At 41.3% G+C, this 18,512-nt stretch overlaps 1 protein-coding gene across 1 annotated transcript in view; it reads left to right on the forward strand.

Moving 5' to 3' along the window:
• LOC126474174 (dual oxidase) overlaps positions 1 to 18,512 on the forward strand; it is a 547,064-nt gene that overhangs the window by 498,331 nt on the left and 30,221 nt on the right. The window contains exons 14-17 of the mRNA XM_050101634.1: positions 2,807 to 3,156; positions 9,578 to 9,741; positions 15,014 to 15,388; positions 16,101 to 16,318. Coding sequence (XP_049957591.1) covers positions 2,807 to 3,156; positions 9,578 to 9,741; positions 15,014 to 15,388; positions 16,101 to 16,318 — 1,107 coding nt within the window. The remainder of the gene's footprint in view (positions 1 to 2,806; positions 3,157 to 9,577; positions 9,742 to 15,013; positions 15,389 to 16,100; positions 16,319 to 18,512) is intronic.

Here is an 18,512-nt window from a genome sequence, read left to right on the forward strand (position 1 = left end):
TTTCTGGTCTTGGTTTAGATGTAGTTGTTGCTTCTGGTTTCCACTTCACTACTAGGTAACCAAAAGTGGACTTGGGCAACCTTGGAAGGGTTGAAAGTTCCTTGATACGTATGTTTCACGAGTGACATCCAATGGTTAGCCCACGTTCAATGTTATTTAGTGTCCTAATCCAGCCACTTTGCTGTCACTGCTTCACTAATGACATCAAGATACCCCCGCCTTTTGTAGGGGGAAGGGAATCCGCCTCTCATGACATTCAGTGGTCAGTGCCGCTTTACATAGGGCTGTTCAAATGGCTCTAAGCACTATGGGACTTAACATCTGAGGTAATCAGTCTCCTAGACTTAGAACTACTGAAACCTAACTAACCTAATAACATCACACATGAGGCAGGATTCGAACCTGCGACCGTAGCAGCAGCGCGGTTCCGGACTGAAGCACCTAGAACGTAGGAATGTCCGGACACTTCTACTCAGGTAGCGTACGTAGACGATTATTTGGGTAATTAAAGCACAGAAAGCTTTTGAGGTCAGACGCAACATAAAAACTTTGAATTAATTACTGACTGTTTTGTATTTTGTATTATTAATTTTATGTGTGATGTGTGGGCGGACGAGGGATGACACAAAGGCGTAGACGTATTTTTACATACCTACTGCAGATCATTATTCCATTTCATTAAGAAGTTAATTTCCCCTTTTCCATTAAAAGTATTTCCTTGTAGGTAACTGAACAGTGTGTCTCACGTTTAGATACCCCAGAGAGGTACTGTCATGTGTAAAGAGATGTCATTGTCTGGTAATCTAACGTATCTGAGCAGTATTCCCAAAGATATGCAAATGAATGGAGTTAGATTGAATGTAAAAAGTAACCACTCTCACTACTGTCGACTGTTTTCGTTGAGTACGAACATTTTAAATAGCTCCCAAAGGTAGTGGTCGCTTTCATTTCTTGATTGGTCTCCTGCAGAATGTTAGTACGGTCAGGCTCCATTCCATAAGGGGTCTCCATGTTGCAATGATTTACCTAAGCTGCTAAAGGCAATGGCCGTCAAACTGCAGCCTGCGGGTCGAAGTCAATTATTCGTGCGGCCAACAGTTCTCAGCCGTATTTCATAACAAGTTGCATATAGCAGCTACCAACGGAATCCAGAAAACATCAACTAACTTAAGAGCTTCTTAAGAGTGTAGCTTGCCTGCTCAGTAAGAAACAAAAGTACTTACAGAAACTAATATCTTAAGATGTGCTTCATTTTAATTGACGCTGGCTGCCATTGTCCTTTAAGGAGAGTAAAGTTGGCCGCTTACCTCAGGGGCTGAAGGGTAAGCAGCGCGGACACAGACTCGGTAGTCCACCATGACAATGCACGACTGCATACGGGCTACACTATACATATTTTTTTTACTAAAACTATCACCAGAGCTAGCTCCATGAGACTTCATCCCCTTATCATAGTTGAAGGGGCGAGTATTTTATACAGTGGAGAATTATTTCAAGTGGTACCCCAGTGAGTACTAAACACCTTCACAAAAGACAGATTTTCGGAATGAATTTCAGAAGTGTTAAAAAACGGTTCATACTTAACTGGAAGAATGCAGAAGGTTGAAATTAACGGTACAGATAGTCTACAAAAACCAGCATGGTCTTCTAATTGGGGAGGTATCAAGAATGGTGTCCCACAGGGTTCAGTCTTGGGTCCCTTATTGTTTAAATATATATTAACGACTTGCCACTCTATATTCACGAAGATGCAAAGTTAACACACCCAAGATGCAAAAACTAGCTGAGGAAATTGCAAATAATGTCTTTCAGAAAATTATTAAGTGGTTCTCTGCAAATGGACTCTCACTTAATTTTGAGAAAACACAGTTTATACAATTCTGTACAGTAAATGGCATAACACTGGAATTGGAAGAAACACATTGATGATCTGCTGAAATGGTTAGGTTCAACTACTTATGCTATTATAGTTATTGCAAGTTTTGGTGATAAACATATAAGTAAATTAGCCTAATATGCCTATTTTCATTCACTGCTTTCATGTGGTGGCATATTTTGGGGCAATTCATCACTAAGAGAGAAAGTATTCATTGCGCAAAAGCATGTAATCAGAATAATAGCTGGAGCCCACCCAAGATCACCTTACAGACATTTTTTTAAGGAACTCGGGATATTCACAATACCTTCGCAATCCATATATTCACTTATGAAATATGTCATTAATAACCCATCCCAATTCAAAAATAACAGCGAAGTGCGTAGCTACAACACTAGAAGAAAGGATGATATCCACTATTCTGGATTAAATCTCACTTTGGCACAGAAAGGGGTGAATTATGCTGTCACAAATATATTTGGTCATATGCCAAATAGTATTAAAAGTATGACTGATAGCCAACCAACATTTAAAAGCAAATTAAAAGAATTTCTGAATGACAACTCCTTCTACTCAATAGATAAATTCTTAGATATGAAGGAGTAATTCTAAGAAAAAAAAGTAATGAATTAATTACTTTGTGTAAAGAAAACTTATGTTAAAGTGACACGTTCCACATCATTACGAAATGGTTCATGACCTATGGAACAAGGATTAATGTAATGTGGGACCAGTGTCTTCTGTTGCAAGAAACTGCTTTGAAGATGATAGTGCAGAATGAGATTAACTAGGATGTATCAGTTTCAGCTAATATGGTCCGAGAACCTTTGCATACCACCTCGAATAAAAGCTTTTGATTACGATTCTGTTCTATGAACTGCTGCTTGACCTCGCAAAGGCTACACTGTTCACTGTAATGCTTATTTACAGGAATTTCTGGACACCGTCGTCTTGTTTTCGCGCGGCAAAACAGAGGACAAGCTGCGTATCATCTTCGACATGTGCGACAACGACCGCAACGGCGTGATAGACAAGGGCGAGCTGTCGGAGATGCTGCGGTCCCTGGTGGAGATAGCGCGCACCACCAGCCTGTCGGACCAGCACGTGACGGAGCTGATCGACGGCATGTTCCAGGACGCGGGCCTGCAGCACAAGGACTCCCTCACCTACAGCGACTTCAAGCTCATGATGAAGGAGTACAAGGGCGACTTCGTGGCCATCGGCCTCGACTGCAAAGGCGCGAAGCAGAATTTCCTAGACACTTCGACCAATGTCGCCAGGTTTGTACCGTTTATTACATTATTTTTGCACTTCCCGAGCAAGTAAATGAATGTCTTACACGGTATATGTCCATGTGCCTAAAGCCATTCAAACACGCATAGCGTAATCAAAGAATGTGGGTAATGTATTCAAGCAAACAAACAAACAAAATCGAGAACTGTCGCAGCTTTTATCGGTGGAGCAGAGTGACTATTGACAACTGTGTACACAACCACCTGAAGTTGATTTCCTTAATAATCTGTATGGACCTGATGGCTTGTTGCCACACCTCATTCTACATAGTGGTGAAACTAGGTGCAATTGACCGAGTGGCCTGCAGGTAAAAAGTTAAAATATTAGAAAAAGATTATATGCAAATGTTTTGTCTATAGAGTGACTGACTTCCGTTGTTTGCCACATTCCAGGAGAACGCAGTTCAAAAAAATGGTTCAAATGGCTCTGAGCACTATGGGACTCAACTGCTGAGGTCATTAGTCCCCTAGAACTTAGAACTAGTTAAACCTAACTAACCTAAGGACATCACAAACATCCATGCCCGAGGCAGGATTCGAACCGGCGACCGTAGCGGCCTCGCGGTTCCAGACTGCAGCGCCTTTAACCGCACGGCCACTTCGGCCGGCGAGAACGCAGTTTTTAGCTAAAGTGGAAGTACCAATGGAAGTGGATCGGACAGTCTAGGACAACTCAGTTCAGACGATAAGAGTGTTTTGAAGAGCTAGCTACTCAAATTCCTTGAGAAAAATGCAGTACAACGCAACTATCTTCATATTACGAGTACTGCACAGCTTCAATAACTTTTCATACGTAGAAATACCTTAGATCCACTCAGTTTTGTTATTACAACAGTAAAAGATTGGGAAGTACGACACGATCAGACATACATTAACCGATCTAGTTTCTCTGACTTGAGATTTCACGATTCGTCGAAATCATTTCAAGTGACTGTCAGTATGGTTCCTATTAAAATACCATGGGTGACAGTTTCCATTCTCCTTGCTCGTTCCTGAGAACTGGTAATGATACACTCATAACAAATGAGTCACACTGATCAAGACTGCCTGTAATAGTATCTCAGAGACATGTAATTTTTATCGTATCGTACGCGGTTACAAACCCAGGAAAAATCTCTGAAATGGGTTCTAGCCACGGAGAAGTACGTCCTTATACTGTCAGACCCCATTAACAAGGGGCTTATCCATCCTTCATAACAAGGGGCTTATCCACCCTTCTTGACGGCTTGACCTCTGCTTGGGACACTTCCAATGAGGTGTTTGAATGTCTGTGGAGGAATGGCAGCCATTCTTTCTCAAGAAACCAGAGAAGACAGTGATGTTGGACGCTGCAATTTAGAGCGAAGTTGGCATTCTAACTCATCCGAAAAGCGTTCCATTGGGTTCAGGTCGGGACTCTGGGCAGGCCAGGCCATTCCAGGAGTGTTATTATCCGCAAACCATTTTCAGTTACAATGACGGAGAGTATTTGTCAGATACCCATATAAAAGACATTCGCCTACCGCTTTTTCCCGGTTAAGTGAATGTGGCTTAATCACTCATAAAGATTCCTCCCATAAAACTCTCGACCCGTACTGTAGCAATTAGAGAACTACCACAAAACGCGTGCCTCATTATAGCAGTAGCCGTTGTATGGTATCCATTGTAACCTCTTTCAGTGACTAGCTGATTGTCCACACTCATTTTATAAAGGCTCTATAAGAAAATTTCCTGCACTTCATGTTTTCACTTTCACCTAGTCACCAATGTGTGCTTTTCCTTAATGATAGACAGGCCCAGGGAAAGTCAGGATCGACCCTACACTAGGTCTCGTTTGATTCTCTGACTTATCAAAAAAAAAACTACTCCACATTTTTAATTTTTTTGAAGGCATGGAAGCGAACTACGAAAAATAATTCCGACAAAACAGGCACTGTTTTTATTACAAAGTTTGACGTATGAGTATAGAAGTGCATGCACAGAAAAAAACTCACACATTACTAAACAGTGTATGATGTAAGGGCTTACACTATGGTTAGTACAGCGAAGATGACCCTTGGCAGTTGAAGTATGCTTGGTGCAGTTGCATCGCGTGTTTACCACGACCAGAATCGTAACGCAGTTTTGTCTGAATCTGTATGACAGCACCTCACTGTTGCCGCAGCTGTACACTATCTTATCAAAAGTATCCAGATACCAATTAGTGGACATTAATATGGGGTATGTCCACCCTTCCCCTTCATCCGGTAGATCTAGTAGCATAGTCTCCCATTCCACGTGACACTAATCCTTCTGATTTCTGACTATGGCGATTTTAAACTATGAGGCGTGTTCTTTAAGTAAGTACCATTTTAAAATTTAAAAAAGATGTGCTAAGATATCTCAATAATTTTATTTTTACATGAAAGCCTGTACCTTAATCTACTTTTCTACATAATTTCCGTCAATATTGAGGCACTTGTCATAACGTTGTACCAGTTTTTGAATACTCTCCTCATAGAAGTCTGCCGCCCGACTTGTTAACCAGTGCATCACCACTGTTTTGATTTCGTCATCGTCTTGAAAACGCTGACCACCCAGGTGTTTCTTCAAGTGCAGGAACAGATGGTAGTCACTGGGCGCAAGATCGGGGCTGTACGGAGGATAATCTAGAGTTTCCCATCGAAAAGATGTGATGAGATCTTTGGTCTGATTCGCCACATGCGGTCAGGCATTGTCTTGCAGTAAAACGATGCCCTTGCTCAATTTGCCACGTATTTTGTTCTGAATTGAAAAGAACGGATTGTGCAATGTCTTACAGTAAGCTGCTGTATTGATTGTCTCATTACGAGTCAGAAATTCCACAGGCAATACTCCTTTTCTGTCCAAAAATCTGTGCACATGATTTTCCGGGCAGAAATTGTTTGCTTACACTTCACTTTTCTGGGTGAATCTAAATGCCGCCATTCCATGGTCTGTTGCTTTGATTCTGGTGTGACGTAGGCCGCCCATGTTTCATCGCCCGTAACAATTTGGCTTAAGAAATCATCATCGTCGTTGTTTTACCGCTCAAGGAAAGTCAATGCACTGTCCAAACGTTTGGTTTTGTGCACATCCGTCAAGATTTTCGGTACCCAACGTGCGCACAATTTTCGGTAATTCAAGTGCTCGGTCACAATGCCATACAAAACACTACAAGAAACATTAGGAAGTCATCCCGCAAGGAGGAAATCGTAAAGAGTCTGTGTTCTCTCACGTTATTGTCCACTTCCTGCACCAAACATTCATTAACGACCGAAGGACGCCCACTCCGTTGTTCATCATGCACATTTGTGCCGACATCTTGAAATGCTATCATCCACTTTCTTACCATTGCATGTCCGCCCCGGTAGCTGAGTGGTCAGCGTGACAGACTGTCAATCCTAAGGGCCCGGGTTCGATTCCCGGCTGGGTCGGAAATTTTCTCCGCTCAGGGACTGGGTGTTGTGTTGTCCTAATCATCATCATTTCATCCCCATCGACATGCAGGTCGCCGAAGTGGCGTCAAATCGAAAGACCTGCACCAGGCGAACGGTCTACCCGACGGGAGGCCCTAGCCACACGACATTTCCATTTATACCATTGCATCATTCATAACGTTTTCTCCGTAAACTGCACAGCGCTGCGGCCGCGGTGTGGCAAAACGGCACTTACTTAAAAAACACGCCTCGTAGTATCGGCGTATTCCGCACCAATCGACAACGTGCACTCGTTATAGGAGCCTGTGTCTTATGCTTGTGGCCATTTTCGCAAGCAGACAGGCGTGTTCGCACGTGTCCGTTCGTGATTCTTTGAAAAGGGAGTTGAAGGATGCGTAAGAATGAGTGGGATTCACATTGGAAGCCCCCTGTAATGTCAACAGACAGATGGTTATCATAGGACAGAATGGCTCAAAACTCGACAAGTAATTGTATCCAGATTTATGCTTATCGGGCTTGTTTTTCATTTTGATAGATACTATCTGCTATACTCTGCTAACTGCTATAAGAACATGCGATCTTTTTTAATCCTGTCAGAGAGATACGATTTCAAACCTTTTACAACGTTTTGCTAATACACCAAAACGTTCTAATTTACTTAAAAGGATATTGTAATGTAAAGAGTCAAAAGCCTTCGAAAAAACACAGAATACACAAGCAGCCTGTAACATACTGTCTAACGTACTAAGTACACGCTTTCAGTATATGTAAAGAGCCTTCGGAACACTTTAGAAATTCAAACTGTGACTTTGACAATAAATTACTTGTAGTCGGATGGTTAGGAAGTAGGTTGTACACTGAAATGGCAGAAGTCATGGGATAACGAATGCACATTACAGATGGCGGCAGTATCGCGCACACAAGCTATAAAAGGGCATGTGAAAATGTTTCCGACGTGATTACGGTCGCACGACGGGAATTAACAGACTTTGAATGTGGAATGGTAGTTGTAACTAGATGCATGGGACATTCCATTTCGGAAATCATTAGGGAGTTCAATATTCCTTGATTCACAATGTCAAGAGTATGCCGAGAATACCAAATTTCAGGCATCATCTCTCACCACGGACAACGCAGTGGCCGACGGTTTTCATCAAAGACCGAGAGCAGCGGCGTTTGCACGGAGTTGTCAGTGCTAACAGACAAGCAACGCTGCGTGAAGTAACCGCAGAGATCAATGTGGGACGTATCCCTTAGGACAGTGCGGCGGGATTTGACGCTTATGGACTACGGCAATAGAGAATGACGTCAGTGCCTTTCCTAACAGCACGGCATCGCCTGCAGTTCCTCTCCCGGGCTCGTGACCAAATCAGCTGGACCCTAGACGACCGGAAAACCGTAGCCTGGTCAGATTAGTCCCGATTTCAGTTGGTAAATGGAAATGAGCGTATGGCCTCGTTGGCCGGGAGGCCCCTATTGGGGGAAGTTCGGCCGCCAAGTGCAAGTCTTATTTCATTCGACGCCACATTGGACGACTTGCGCGCCGGTGATGAAGATGAAATGATGATGAGGACAATACAATACCCAGTCCCCGAGAGTAGAAAATCTCCAACTCGGCCGGAATTCGAACCCGGGCCCACTTTTGTGGGAGGCGAGCACGTTACCACCCAGCTAAGCAGGCGGACTTCAGTTGGTAAGAGCTGATGCTACGGTTCGAGTGTGACGCAGACCACACGAAGCCATGGATCCAAGTTGTCAACAAGGCACTGTGCAAGCTGGTGGTGGCTCCATAATTGTCTGTCTTGTGTTTACGTGGAATGGATTGGGTCCTCTAGTCCAACTGAACCGATCATTGACTAGAAATGGTTATGTTGGCTACTTGGAGACGATTTGCAGCCATGCATGGAATTCATGTTCGCAAACAACGATGGAATTTTTATGGATGACAATGCACCATGTTACCGGGGCCCAATTGTTCGCAATTGGTTTGAAGAACATTCTGGACAAATCGATCGAATGATTTGGGAGCATCACTTAATATTTCTCCATGGGACTTCCAATGACTTGTTGAGCCCGTGTCATATCGAGATGCTGCACTACGCCGAGCAAAAGGAGGTACGATATATTAGGGGATATCCCACGACTTTTGCTACCTCAGTGTATATTGCCTTTTCTAAAACCGCCAAGGAGCTGGGGAAAGAGAAACTGGACGTTAAGTGATGAAATATTTGTATCTCCTTTCTGCTACAGAAGTTGACCAGCATATTTCAGCCGGTCGAGACATGTTCCAGTGGAAAACAGCTGGTTAAACAAATAAGTTAATATGTTACCACACTCAGAAGAACACTTTTGAATAATTTGTTTAATATCTTACGATTTCACTCATTTCTTTTTATTTTAAAGATTTGATGATTGAAATTACTTCTCATGGTGTAGTGGGAGTCACATTCATATTACTGATGTTATTTGTTGGGGCTTCTTTGAAACATGCCATGGCTGCATCTAATGAACCTGACAACCCAGTCCTTTGAGTAATAGTTATAAAATTCTTATAATACTGAACAAATTTCCTACCAATGTATCATTTACTCTTAAAGCTATCTGCTCCTCCTCATCATGGTTTCAGCAGTCTCCTGCTTCACTATATCTCGTACTGTAAGCACGGTTTGGGATTTAATTGAGAACCCTAGAGCAGGAACTAGCTAGCTTCACTCCAACGCTAATGCGTCCATGCTTCGAATCGACTACGCCCTAGTCAAACGCCACCCAAGTAACGTGTATTGGCCGCTGACAGCCATGTGAGGCTTCTCCACAAAAGCGTTCCAGGGACATTATGGTCTCAAATGGCAGAAGCATTCTGCATTTGTAATCTGCTTGTCCCGCTTGCTTTCCATTATTTCGTACTGGTCTCATGAACTTGCAGTAGAAAGTACACGTCACGCTTAATGAGAGAAGCGGTACTTTCTCATATCAACTACATTTCTCTGTTTCAGAATGACTTCCTTCCATATTGAACCACCACAAGAGCAAAGACGCAACTGCCTGCAGCAATGGTGGGACAGCATAACTACATATTTAGAAGAAAACCGACAGAATATATTTTATCTCTTCGTGTTCTACGTCATTACAGTGGCACTCTTCATTGAAAGATTTATACGTAAGTACAAAACACCAAACACTTTATTATAGAATATATATATATATTATATAGTTCACGTTAACGTTTCCGTTATCGCTCTCGCCTTGAAAGATGCAAATGAAATTTTGACTTCCTTTCCCAAAAGTAGTCCGATGTATATCAACTCTGTACTCAGTGTGATCTCACTATCATAATTAAAAATGTCTTTTGTTGTAATGACTTACAAACTTCATTGTATCCTTTCCTGAACTTTAAAAGACACATCATTATTATTCCAGAAAGTAATTGTTTGTTTAGTCAGAAATTAATCATATTTTGTCTAAAACTGACATGGTGAGACCGTGACTGTGTAAAATTAATGTAGGTTAATTCTTACATCAAACCAGTCTCTGGACTGAAGACCACAATAACAACAATTCTTACAAAGAAGAAGACAGCAACCATCCACTATTAATAATGCTATTTATTTAGGTAAATAGCGCCGTTACCGATTTCGAACTGGCAAATTCATCATCAAACGGCTGTTCACATGATTTTCAAGATACACTTTGCATTATCGTCCGTTTTCGATTTTTATTCTCCCACTGTGGCGAAGTATTTTTGGTGTGTTGTTGCCCTACGATAGAAAACAGTGTCAGAAGCGCCCTATGTGAAAATAACTAACATCCAAACGATTTCACATAGGGCGCTTCTAACACTGTTTTCTATCGTAGGGCAACAACACACCAAAAATACTTCGCCACAGTGGAACAATAAAAATCGAAAACGGACGATAATGTAAAGTGTATCTTGAAAACCATGTGAACAGCCGTCTGATGATGAACTTGCTAGTTCGAAACCGGTTGTTGTTGTTGTTGTGGTCTTCAGTCCTGAAACTGGTTTGATGCAGCTCTCCATGCTACTCTATCTCGAAACCGGTAACGGCACTATTTACCTAAATAAATAGCAGTATTAATAGTGGCTGGTTGCTGTCTTCTTCTTTGTAAGAATTAACCTACAGAAATTAATCATCTGAGAGCGTGTATTTGGAAAGAAGAAAAATAAAACAAATAATCTATGAAAATACAAATGAATGATAACAGCGAACAACTTCAAATAAAACAGCCAGCAGAGAACGTGAAGATATTTAGGATTCATACCATCTAAATACACTGTCCAGTGAAATCAGTGTGACCACCTGTCAAAAGCCTGAATAGCCACTTTATGCTGAGCAAGATGCAGCAGGTCTGCAGGAAGAGAGTCAGTGAGGTGTTGGAAGGTTCCAACAGCGATGAGGAGCGATGCCCACCCCAGTCTCGTGGTCGGCAACGCTAGGTTTCTCGGTTGACGATCCACGGCGAGAACAGCCCGCCTGGGGTGGGCAAACAGATTCTCGATTGGGTGTTAATCCGGACAGTCTGGTGGCCAGGAGAGTACGGTAAACTCATTCTGGTGCTCTTCGAACCACCCACGTACACTGCGGGCTATGTGACAAGTTGCATTGTTCTACTGGTAGATGCCATCGTCCCGAGCATTTAGGGCTGGACGTGGTTCCCAAGGGTAGATGCATACTTGTGTTGATCCATTGTGGCTTCCACAGTGATGATATCACTCTGGGAATGCTATGAAAACATTCCCTAGACTATAACGCATGCAGGATGTTTATTTTCGGATGTTTCACACAGTACACGCCAACGGACATCTGTCCGTTGGAGAATAAAATGTAATTTATCTGAAGGAGCCACCCGTCGGCACTCAGAAGACGTCCAGTTGCTGTGGGGACGTCCAGTTGCTGTACTGGAGAGCAAATTCCAGTCTTCCAGGCCCCTGCTGTGGAGACCCATACGCAACTGTTGGTAGCCCCTTGGTTCATCTGGGCGGTCAGTTGCTCAACAGTTAAACGTCTATTCCCCGCCCGTAGTGCACCACAATTGTCTCGGGGCCGGTTTTGGATAGCGAAATTTTGCAATGCACAGTATACTTTAACTACGACGGCACGCGAACTGTCAACAAACTTAGCCGTTTCTGAAATGCTTCCACCCCTGGCCGGTAAGCCAATGAGCAAACCGTTTTGGACGTCAAATAAATCGCCCCGTTTCCTCGTAACGACAACGACTGCACTGTTTTCCGCGTCCCGCAATAAGCATTATACTGTATACCTTCCACTGTTACTGCCACCACCTACCATGAGTGAGTGGTTATTGCACATTGAGGTCGAATATAGGCGGTGGTCACATTAATGTGACTGGACAGTGTAATATAGAACAGGTGTGTTACAAGGCACGAAAGTAGTGAAATAAAGATGAAATCCTACATAAGAATTTTATTAAACCTGAAAATTACAGTTCGTATCATTACTAAACTCAATCTACAGTGATGAGCCAAAATGTTTTCACCACTTGCTTAATAGCGGGTTGATCCTGCAACTCAATAAAGGACCCTAGTACGTTTCCGGAGTTATGAGGTACTAATGCCCTGAGCACAGATCGCGCAATTCCTAGGAGACACAGCCTGCACCCCTTTCAGTCCGACTGTGTAAGCGTAGACCAGATGTGGTTTAAATTGAAAGAAATCGACGGCAACTGAGAGATACATACCAAACATATCAATAAGAGATGATACTGATCTCCCATGGTACACAAAACAGGTCACAACACTGCTGCAGGAGCAACGAAAAAAGCGTGCCAAATTTAAAACAACGCAAAATCCTCATGATCGGCGAAGTTTTACAGAAGGTCGAAATTTGGCGAGAACTTCGATGCCATATGCTTATCTCGTAATAGTTTCCACAACAATACTCTGGTCGTATGTAAACTACACGAGTGGCAAGACGCAATCAATACCATCACTGGGCGGTAACAACGCTAATGTTACTGATGACAGTGCCACTGAACCAGAGCTATTAAGCACAGTTTTGCAAAATTCCTTCACAAAAGAAGACGAAGTAAATATTCGAGAATTTGAATCAGAAGTAACTGCCAGTATGAGTAACTTAGAAGTAGATATTCTCGGTATAGCAAAGCAGCTTAAATCACTTAATAAGGGAAAGGCCTGCGGTCCAGATTGTTTGTCACTCAGCTCCATACTTAGCAACTACACACAACCACTCGCTAGTAGAAGTAACAGTACCCAAAGACTGAAAAAATGGCACAAGTTACACCAGTACTCAAGAAAGGAAATAGGAGTAATCCGCCTGAATTACAGACCCGTCCACTAAAGTCGACTGCAGTAGGATTTTCGAATATCATGAATTACCTCAAAGAAGATGATTTATTGACAAGTAGCCAACACGGATTCAGAAAATATCACTCATGTGAAACGCAACTAGCTCTTTATTCTCACGAAGTAATGAGTGCTTTCGACAGGAGACATCAATTTCATATTTTAAGATTTCTAGAATGCTTTTGACACAATTCCTCACAAGCTAATTCTAATTAAATTGCATGCCTGTGGAGTGTCGCCTCAGTTGTGTGGCTGGATACGTGATTTCCTGTCAGAGAGGTCGCAGTTCGTAATAACTGACGGAAAGCCATCGAGTGAAACAGATGTATGTCTGGAGTTAGCCAGGAAATGGTTATAGACACTCTGTTGTTCCTGATCTATGTATACGATTTAGGAGACAATCTGAGCAGCCCTCTTAGTTAGTTTGCACGTGGTACTGTCATTTACCGTCTCGTAAAGTTATTAGATGATCAAAACGAATTGCCAGATGATTTAGACGAAAATATGAGAAGTGTGGAGTCATCTTCATGAGTACTAAAAGGAATGCGTTAAATTTCAATTACATGATAAATAACACGAGTCTAAAACTGTAATCTCAATTAAACACTTATAGAATACAATTACGAATAACTTAACTTGGAACGATCACATAGATAAAGTTGTGGGAAAAGCAAACCAAAGACTGCGATTTACTGGTAGAACACTCCGAAAATGTAACTGATCTAGTAAAGAGACTGCTTACACTACGCTTGTCCGCCCTCTTCTGGAGTATTGCTTGCGGTTATCGCGAAATAAGGGAGAGAGAGTTACGGATATGATGCACCAACTGGGGTGGCAGTCATTAAAACAAAGGGGATTTTGAAACTTCCTGGCAGTTTGAAAATGTGTGCCGGACCGAGACTCGAACTCTGGACCTTTGCCTTTTGCGGGCAAGTGGTCTATCACCTTTTCTTTTTTTAAAACAAAATCTCGTTTTGTTCGTCATTGTTCGTTCCATTTATTCGGGCGGACGACCCATGACACCCATCCAAGTTAATCGCTGATCCATTTACTCAGTTTTTTTGTAGAGGGCGACGTATTGTTAATTGTTAAGGTGAAAAGATGAGTTGCCTTCTTTATAGTAGATGGTAAAAGCACTCTCCATCTTACCACATAATTTCTGAATAAAATAATTTGTCGTATTCGAGTTATTTAGAAAAAAAACTATTCAACAAAACGAATTTTTTCACTTCTCCAGATCGCGACTATTCTTCCTTCCCTTGCCGAAGAGTGCTGGTTGTAACTGAGCACTATTAAGGACTCTCCATTACTCGAACGCACACGCAAAGGAAGTCATAATAGCTTTATTGGCGAACATATACGACGGGCGTAAATGTTGGAGCTTGGATTACGAGAGCCAGTCTCAATACACAAAAAATTAGCCACTTTCCGTAAAACATCCGTACATGCATTGAAAACAGAATTTAATTTAAATGTTCGTGTAATCCCAGTGGTACGAATTTTGCAACATTTAGCCTGTAGAACTGATTTATTACTGCAGGACAAAGAATTTGTGGTCCTCGCTCACTGCTAGGGACACGACGCGTTTTGCTGCATTACAGCTGCTGCATACGAAGCGTTCGTCAGCAGCTCCAGTATGTCAATTTCTTTCATTTTGTGAATAAAATCTGTACGATTCGTTCACTTTTAGTATGTCGAGTTTGACACGATGTCTGGTCTGTCACCATCATTTCACCAAAAAATGGACATTATGACTTTTGCATCTAGACGACCCATTTTCCAGAGTTCTCTTTGTAAGTATTTTAAGGAACGTTCTGCAGATCACTGTAGAAAATGTCAACAAACTTTTATCATACATAAATATATTATGTGGCAAAGTGTATCTCGCTACAACTAATGTCACAGGGAAATTACGGGTAACAAACAACATCCATAAGTAATGCACTTACCTAAAGGAGTTGCAATATGTCACTTCACCTCTCCAATGCACTCTAATGAATACCTTCTTACGTTTGGTTAGTGTAAAATAAACTTCTTATTTACCAGTATGATTACTGTGCTACATACAATAAACTTGAATCTGTTTCAGATTATTCTTTCATGGCTGAACACACAGACCTGCGGCACATTATGGGCGTTGGGATTGCCATAACAAGAGGATCAGCTGCCTCACTCAGCTTTTGCTACAGCCTGCTATTGCTGACTATGTCACGAAACCTTCTCACAAAACTTAAAGAATTTTCTGTGCAACAGTATATACCTCTAGATGCTCATATACAGTTCCATAAGATTGCTGCGTGCACTGCATGCTTTTTTTCACTTGTACACACTGTTGGTCACATTGTCAATTTCTATCATGTGTCAACGCAGCCTATTGAACATCTTCGATGTCTTACATCCGAAGTACATTTTCCTTCTGATTACAAACCAGGAATAAGTTTTTGGCTGTTCCAGACTTTAACAGGTAAGAAACTCTGAAAAACCATGTCTTTTTCATTTGACGCAATAACTGCCTAAATTCCATAGATAATTAAAAAGAAGATTTTGCTTCTTTTTAAATATATCTCATTATAGTATTTGTGATAAAAGTTCCACATATTAAATCTATGACAGCATGTACTTTTGTAGACCAAAATATTTATTAAGGAAATCATAAAATTAACCAGCACTGATAGCATGCAAAGAGGTTGAAGATGAGTGTCTAGCTACTGTGACCAAATGATTTAACTTAGAACTTTAGCTGTTAAGGACAAATGTAGCCACTCTTTTGGAGTTTTTATCAGAAATTATTGTACAATTTTTAGCCATATGGCTTATATATCTTTTTAGTTTCATTTTGAATTGGTATCTGGCAACTAGGTAATTTTGTCAATTTACAGTGACCAAATATAAATTAATTAGCATGTCAAGAGTAATTCATGTATAATATAATGGTGGTGAATAATTTTTTAAATATCAATGAAATACATATTTTACAAAATTTGTTTATGATTGTGAATCAACAAAACTGAAGGGTAATATCATGAAACAATTGCTCAGCATAAACCCTGTTCAAAAGAATGTGAGGCATATTTGATATCAGCTTTCCATCCTTATTAGTTTACTAATTTTCTGTTGTCATTAATTTTGGTTTGGCACTTGGATGATGTTGCTGATTTCAGTGTATTTCCTTCCAGGTATAACAGGTGTGCTGCTGTTCGTTATAATGGTTATAATATTTGTCTTTGCTCACCCAACAGTTAGAAAAAAGGCATACAATTATTTTTGGACCACTCACAGTCTATACATTTTGCTGTACTTACTTTGTTTAATACATGGTCTGGCGAGACTCACCGGTTCTCCAAGATTCTGGATATTTTTCATCGGTCCTGGCATTATTTACGCCCTTGACAAGGTAGGTAGAAGCGTCTATCTCTTCTCTGTACTGTTTAACTTCCATTGGCGAAGTCTACACAGATGGAAAATACCCGTATTGACTTTATTGTATAGTTTCTATATTTTAAATAAGTTATTTCATTAAATCTAAATCTTTGCCCGGAAAAAGTATTCATGGAGTGCTTGGTAGGTATTACATTGCTTGGAATCTGTAAATTCTTTGCCGCCTGTCAAAAAAATTTTTTAACCATCAGGCACTTACAGTATATCAAAGGAAATAAATAGTTGCAAACCATTAAAAATTTGTAGGTTTAACCCCAACCACAATCCTCACCTCAACGTTGTGAGTACTGGTGTCATTGATAGTCAAACATGGGAGTAGTCAGTACACATTGTTCTTTCACTTTTAGAAAGTTACCTATATTTCACTGGAGAAATAATGTCTGATAATCATACACAATGAAAAATAAAACTGCAGAGTGTCGCTATGAATACAATGTAGTCGTGATGTGTTTTCTTTGTTTTACACTAGCCTGTCTTCCTGCACTAGATAGTTGGTTTTTTACCAGTCTGGATCAGAAAAAGCATATCAAAATCTTCAGTTGTAAGAAGTGTCTGCAGCCTGGAAATTAAAACAGTTTTATACTGTTTATGGTGTATGAAAGCTTGTTTGAAGTATGTACTTCTCATCTACAGTTGTTATATATTAGATGAGATCATTTAACTCATAAAAATAGCAGTCATCCATGGTCTTCGTATTATAATGACGCACATCTCTGCTTCTCATGTCAGTTCAATTTACATTTAGAAACGTCCATCTCCTCCTCCCTACTTTCATTAATTTATTTAATGCTGAAAATCAAAAGAACTTCATTTTTTCCAATAAGTTTTTTATTACTAATCATTATTAGGATTATTACTACTATTATTATTACTAAAGAGACAGCCTACATTACACTTGTCCGTCCTCTGCTGGAATATTGCTGCGCTGTGTGGTATCCTTACCAGGTGTGATTGACGGAGGACGTCGAAAAAGTGCAAAGAATGGCAGCTCGTTTCGTGCTATCGCGCAATAGGGATGAGAGTGTCACTGATATGATACGGTAGTTGGAGTGGTAGTCACTGAAACAAAGGCGGTTTTCTTTGCGGCGAGATCTATTTACGAAATTTCAGTCACCAACTTTCTCTTCCGAATGCGAAAATATTTTGTTGAGACCCATCTGCGTAGGGAGAAACGATCATCACAATAAAATAAGAGAAATCAGAGCTCGAACGGAAAGATTTAGGTGTCCTTTTTTCCCACGCGCCATTCGAGAGTGGAATGGTATAGAAGTAGTATGAAAATGGTTCGATGAACCCTCTGCCAGGCACTTAAGTGTGAATTGCAGAGTAACCACATAGATGTAGATACCGTTATTTGACCCAGGGGCTTGGGAGGAGTTCTTACACACAAACACAGTCGCTCATCTTATACATTGAGAGAGAGAGAGGTAACAAAAGTCATGGGATACCTCCTAGCATCGAGTTAGATCTCATTTTGTCCGGCATAGCGCAGCAACTCGATGTGGCATGGACTCAACAAGTCATTGAAAGGTCGCTGCAGAAACATTGAGTCATGCTGCCAGATTTTGTGCAAGGACTGACCCTCAATTACGTCCCATAAATGTTAGACGGGATTTATGTCTGGCGATTTGGATGGCCGCATCTTTCACTCGAATTGTCCAGAATGTTCTTGTGGCCCAGTGATACGGGCGCATTGTCATTTATAATAATTCGATCGTTGTTTGAGAACATGAAGTCCATGAATGGCTGCAAATGGTCTCTAAGTAGCCGAGCATAACCATTTCCAGTCAATGATCGGTTCAGTTGAGCCAGAGGACTCAGTCTATTCCAAGTAAACACAAGCCACACCATTAACGTGCCGCAACCAGCTTGCACAGTGCCTTGTTGACAACTTGGGTCCGTACTTTCCAGCAGTCTGCGCCACATTTGAACCGTACCATTACCTCTTACCAACTAGAATCAGGACTCATCTGACAAAGCCATGGTTTTCCAGTCGTCTAGGATCCAACCGATATAGTCACGAGCCCAGGACGGGCATCGCAGGCAATGTCACGCCGTTAGCAAAGCACTTGCATTGGTCGTCTGCTGCCATAGCCAATTAACTCCAAATTTTGCCGGAGTGTCCTAACGGATATGTTCGTCGCAGCATC

Source organism: Schistocerca serialis, chromosome 4 (genome assembly GCF_023864345.2).
Source record: "Schistocerca serialis cubense isolate TAMUIC-IGC-003099 chromosome 4, iqSchSeri2.2, whole genome shotgun sequence".
NCBI classification, from domain to species: domain Eukaryota; kingdom Metazoa; phylum Arthropoda; class Insecta; order Orthoptera; family Acrididae; genus Schistocerca; species Schistocerca serialis.